Source organism: Carassius auratus, chromosome 48 (assembly GCF_003368295.1).
Source record: "Carassius auratus strain Wakin chromosome 48, ASM336829v1, whole genome shotgun sequence".
Taxonomy (NCBI): Eukaryota; Metazoa; Chordata; class Actinopteri; order Cypriniformes; family Cyprinidae; genus Carassius; species Carassius auratus.
In genome coordinates, this window is record NC_039290.1 from 1477948 (window position 1) to 1484035 (window position 6088).

The following is a 6088-nucleotide window of genomic DNA, read 5'->3' on the forward strand; positions in this document are numbered from 1 at the left end:
CATCTGTTTAAAAGCAAATAGTCAATTAAATGCCTATTTGGAAAGTAGCTAGTAGTTTTTTGTTTTGTTTGTTTTTTTTCTTCTCAACAGAGGGTATGGTATCTGGGAAGCACCGAAGGGTGACTTTAACGGTGTAGGGATTTTTGTGTGTGTGTCTGGAAGTTTTTGGTTTGTTTTGTTTATATATTTTTATAAACCAGGTGCTCCTAATTATAGCAGGTGTAGTCATAATGATGGATGTATAGTATCTGGAAGGACTGTATGTTTTGATCAACAGTTGATCTGTAAGGCCTGGAATAATTTATGGGGTTGAGTTCCCTGAGCTGGCGTTTTGTTTAAGACAGTGGTGGTATGGGGGGTCGGGGAGGGTTATGCTTGTGTCAGCAGTCTGTGCTAAAGGTAATAGAAAAATCCAAACGCAAGCGTTTTTAAGCTGCCTCTCCTGTGCGACAAAAGGTGGCTTACGGACGCATGAGCAGACCATGGGATGGTGTAATCCTACCCACAATGGATGTACACAAAGTTGGTTACTCTGAGCCGGGCCTTCCAGAGATACCGTGACTTGTAACTCAACCAGAAACACCTGCTTCCAAAGCAAATGCATCTGGTCGGTTAATGAAACTGGAGAATGATGATGACAGATATTTGATACTTTGTTTATTTAGGAGGTGCTTCACCTTAAAATGAGGTCATTTAAAGTGAAGTATGATTACTGAAAAGATTATAACTGAAAGAATTCGACTTTGCAATTCGACATTTTTATTATCTGAGAGTATTTTTATGCCCAGAATTAGTATAGATACAGTAAATACTTGCTCGATAATTCACACTTAAAATTCTTGCCTAAAAAGTAAAAGTTAGTTTCCCATGGTTTACCTTTCAGACTAGTTATCATGCTGCTGTTTTGCAAAGGACCTCTTATGCTATAGTATTATTTGCATATAAAAGCTCCTATCATTTGAGACCATGGCCGTAACTGCACCATAAAAAGTTTAATCAAAGAAGGCAACAGAAACTGTTGCTGCCAGCATTTTGGTTCATCCCAAATGAAAGAGCAAAAAACACAAGCGAAGCAGTATTCTTTCACTAGTCAATAGCTCACCGTGATTGCCCAGAGAAGAGGGTCATTGTTGCCCGCACACAACTATCACCTCCTGCCTCCAAGCGTGGATTTTCTAGAGCTTTATTGGGCCTCGGGCCAGCAGTCCTGCCAGCACACACAATGTAAAACTCTGCCTAATCAGTTCTGCACAGAACCAACTAGCTCTGCCCTGACCATGGTAGGGGGTGCTACAGCAGAGCCCTCATTGTTTGCTGTGGAAAAATCACTCTTTCATGCAGTTATAGTGAAAATTGTTTTATTAGCAATGATATTTGTGTGGGATACTAGATGTGTCGATGACAAGACAAATATTACAGATCACAAGCAAAGTGATATGGCTGCACAATGTGTACACAATAATGCAACTAACCTCTCTAACACCCCAAAGCCCAAACAACTGATTGACAACATTGTAAATATTATATAATACCAGTTTGTGCATTTGGCAGATGTTTTTATCCAATGCAATTTACATTACATTCTGTAAATTAAATGCCATGCATTGGATGAAACCATCTCCCAAACATTTATGCATTGTGCATGTGTATTTGTATACATCTATATCTGTATCTATATATATATTAATAATATATAATAATAAATTAAATATTGTATATATATTTAGTAATAATAAAATATAAATATGTAACATTTAAATAATAATTATAATACGCACTTTACATTGCACTCAATGTTTTCAATTTAGTCAGATGCATTGGATAAATGATATATTATATTATATTTATGCATTGTGCATGCACACACATTTATAATATTTAATGTAAAAAAAATGTTTAATGTTTTTTACAAATTTTTCTGTCCTGTGCATGTGGAGTGTCAGCTATGACATGTTACATCTGTGTAAGGCCTCCTTCTGTTGTATGAGAGGTATTGTTTCTTTATGTCAACCCTTAATCCACACTGTGACCCTTTTAGGGGCCCTGGTGTTATAGCCGGGGCTAGAGAAGAGGCAGTTCCTAAACACTGTTCCCTCATCGTGAGCTGGGACGGGACAGTTGTCCTCTGGGGCTGTTCTTGGAAATGTCATCATGTTCCCACGTCTGATTAATACACATTATCCCTTTCACCTCTTTTATGCCCTTTCTCCTCCAGTTTGAGACAATATATTTTTGTTTATATAACTGTAAATTAGATTTCCCACCAAGATGTGGTCAACACTTTAACATCGCTCAATTGCAGATTTACGGCCATTATTTTAAGCTTTAGTGGGATGACCATATGCTGAAAGGGAAAGCAAGACAGAATTTTTTTTTGATTTGATTTGTCGTATTGTCTGCAGCCCCCTCCCACAATTCTGCCAGAGGATTATAGTGTCACCGAGAGTCACAGTCATTATAAATACCCATGTGGCCTCTCGCTTTCCCATCAGAGAGGCTGAATGTCTGCAGGACATGCTCCTCATTTGTCTATCCGTGTTCTTTTATTAAACATCATCTAGAACTTTCACATAGATGCAGAGCTCATCTGTCACTTTCACAATTAAGGTTTTATGACAAAAACTACTGGTTGGAAATCAACGGGACAGATGATTTCGGACTTGTGAAGAAGGGCTGCTCTTCACACAAACTGTAGGTTATAGAAGCATTTATGCTTGGTTTTTCAATAGTTTCTGCACTTTAGTTTTTGGTGTCCATCCACAAAATTCAAAGGTAACACATCCAGAAGCTATTTTTGGTTCTTTTGGAGGTTCTTTCCCATCTCACACTCATATCCCTCCATTTTTGGCATCGCCTCTGAGTTGTCGCAGCCATGTGGGAGTTCCGGTCCATGTCTTTTTGGCGGGCTGTGTTCGCAGAGTTCTATGGCACCATGTTCTTTGTGTTTTTTGGCCTGGGATCAGCTCTGCGTTGGACCACTGGACCACATAACGTGCTCCAAGTGGCCTTTTGCTTCGGTCTGGCAGCTGCCACACTTATCCAGTCCATCGGCCACATCAGTGGTGGCCACATCAACCCGGCTGTCACGTTCGCTTACCTGATTAGCTCCCAGATGTCACTGTTTCGTGCTTTCTTCTACATCTGTGCTCAGTGCTTTGGAGCGCTTGCTGGAGCCGGTGTGCTGTATGGGGTCACGCCAACCAATATGAGAGGCAATCTTGGCCTGAACACGGTAAGAGGGTGTATTTGATTCAGTGAGCTCATTAGTTGAAATGATGCCTTGTTTACAAGTGCTACAAAATGACTGATCAATCTCTGAAACCATAGAGATGTCAAAATATCACCAGGGGACGTATTTAAGGAAAACCGTTTCACATAAACAAAACGGTGTACAATAAATGAATTTGGATGACTATTTTTAGAATGTCAGTGTTGGAAGTTCTTTGTTAAGTGGATGTATATATGCTTTCAGCTTCAGCCAGGCATCAGTCTGGGAATGGCCACCACCATAGAGATATTTCTGACTCTGCAACTCGTGGTTGTGGTCTTCGCTGTGACAGATGAGAGGCGAAATGGACGACTGGGGTCTGCTGCCCTGTCCATTGGCTTCTCAGTGCTTGTGGGCCACCTGCTGGGGGTAAGATACCATTCACAAGGACTGAGATTCCGTCTTAAAATCAGTGGTTCTCTATTGGTTTTACCTATTGGCCCACATTTTACAATGCAAAGCGGCACTTAAAAGTCAACAAAAACTCCGGCAAGTAAACGTTGCTGCAAAACTTCTACGTATGAAATAGACTGTTTGGAAAAATTTAATTTCCTAATACATGGAACAAACACGATGCCAAATAGTATTTTAGTAATTAGCCTATTTAAATTTACATTTGTATTACTGAACATGATTTTATAAGTACGATTATTGGATCAAAACCCACCAGTTGAAGACCAATGACACTACTTGTTATGTACTTAAAAAGCATTTTTCTTGATTGTTATTTATTTGTTGCAAAATATAACTTGACATCAATTTGATTGCAGATGTATTACACTGGAGCTGGAATGAACCCTGCAAGGTCTTTTGCCCCTGCTGTGCTTTTTAGGAACTTTATTAATCATTGGGTGAGCCATATTTCCATTGTATTCAGATGAAGGAATATTTTGCTACCTAATTCATAAATGTAACACTTTTCTATCTGACCTCTCTCACTTTTCTGGTAGGTGTACTGGGTGGGTCCTATGATCGGCGGCGCTATGGGGGCTCTGCTCTATGACTTCATGCTCTTTCCCCGGATGCGTGGCCTGTCCGAGCGACTGGATGTGCTCAAGGGCAACCGACCTCCTGAGGCTGAAGCCCAGCAGGAGACCCGAGGGGAGCCGATTGAGCTCAAAACACAAGCCTTATAAACACTGCCAGGAAACTTTGGATCCCTGACGCGACACATACGTATGATCTTTTCACACACGTTTCTAACATACCAACCAAGTTTGCTGTAGGGAGAATCACACACACTTCCAAAGGCAATCGAGACACTATGACCCCTTCCCAAGGACTATGAATGAGGGTAAGAAGAGGACTTCCTGTTGAGGACTGCGCTCTGTACCAGCAGGTATAGGGAGTGAGATCAGGTGGCTAACGCCGCTCAGGGGCACCTCTGTTGTTTCTAGTCTACTAAGAGTGAACTACACTAGAAGTGGACTTCTGCATGCTTTCAGGTTTCACAGGGTTTAAATCTCACACATTCATCTCAGTTTATTTTTTCTTTGATTTTTCAGAGAGGTGACACATGTACTATATTATTAGCATTTTGCAACCGATTTCTTTACAGTCGACATTATTCAGTTGTGCGTGTGTGTGTGTGTTTTCCAAGAGTTTCCAGTTTGGCTCTTTCATTTCCATGATTCGCCATTTGTTTGTATTAATGCAATGTTCTTTTTTCTATCTCCCAAAATGAAGGAAACCTTCCTTTGAATCTTGGTTTAGGTGGATGTACACTCACGACTAAAAGCTTTATAAATCCTTTGGGAATTTGGATGCCTTGTTGAGCCTGCTTCAAACTGTTGTATTGTTTAATTGTAGCATAATTGCCCAGCATGCATTTCTTGAAGAAAAAAGCAGTCACACCATCATTTATATGAAATAATTAACGCACAAAACACAACTAGTCAGTTGTTATACAATAACGTTTAGCTTTTACCAGATTGAAGACCTTCTTTTTCTTCCCGTCATGTTTTAAAAACTTGTGTTTAGTACTTCCAATAGCATTATGAAGTACATCTTCACTGTTTCAGGCATTTTTATTGAACTTTTTCTGCCATAAATCTACATGCATAGATGTCCTGTTTATATTAGGGGGTTTGGCATTATTTTGTGTGTAAATAGCTGAACTAGACATATGCAATGATATTTTGTCTCAGGCAAGAGAGTATTTGTGTAAAAGAAATTATAACCTCACTAATGTGAGCGTAACTGGTTCCAGACTTCATGGATGGATTATGATACAATGACCAGTACTGTTTTTCAAGGTAATTCAGTCAATGCTTTCCCTTAATTTAGATGATTGCTGAGCGACTGGGATGTCTGGATTTAAATGCACATTTATGTTCTTGTAACATTTGCATCTTATGGAATGAAAAGGCAATCGCTACATCCACCCTTTGCCTTTCTGCACTCTTTCCAATAGTGTCTTCTTATCCAAGATCTGACTAAAGGGAGACCACAGTTGTCTGAAAGATCTTCAAACCTCACCATTGGCATCTGTAAGCACACTCTTTTGGAAGACATTGAATTAAATGGAATTTCTACATATAAAGGTCAATGTTTACATGAAATATAGACATTTTGTGTTCAAAGTCTTGTGTAAATTGTAAAGACTTGGTTTTTGAATTTTAAAGCTAGCTAAGTTCAAGTTAGTGAATGTCTCTTCCTTTGCAGTTTAAGGGGTGAGAGTGTGCTTAAATTTAATTAAGAATTGTCCATTTTTATAATTTCTAAATCAACACTAACATTCATTCAGTCAAATTATTATTATTATTATTATTTGTTTTAATCTTATGAAATATGACAGAATCATTTATTATGAACAAATCC

The 6088-nt window shown here is 39.1% G+C and overlaps 1 protein-coding gene across 1 annotated transcript; it reads left to right on the forward strand.

Moving 5' to 3' along the window:
• Window positions 1-2471: 2471 nt before the first annotated feature.
• On the forward strand, window positions 2472-5803 carry LOC113065462 (lens fiber major intrinsic protein-like). The gene is made up of 4 exons (XM_026236709.1): window positions 2472-3232; window positions 3473-3637; window positions 4039-4119; window positions 4219-5803. Exons 1-4 carry the CDS (start codon window positions 2873-2875, stop codon window positions 4402-4404), a joined length of 792 nt encoding a protein of 263 aa, XP_026092494.1. The 5' UTR covers window positions 2472-2872; the 3' UTR covers window positions 4405-5803.
• Window positions 5804-6088: the final 285 nt, after the last annotated feature.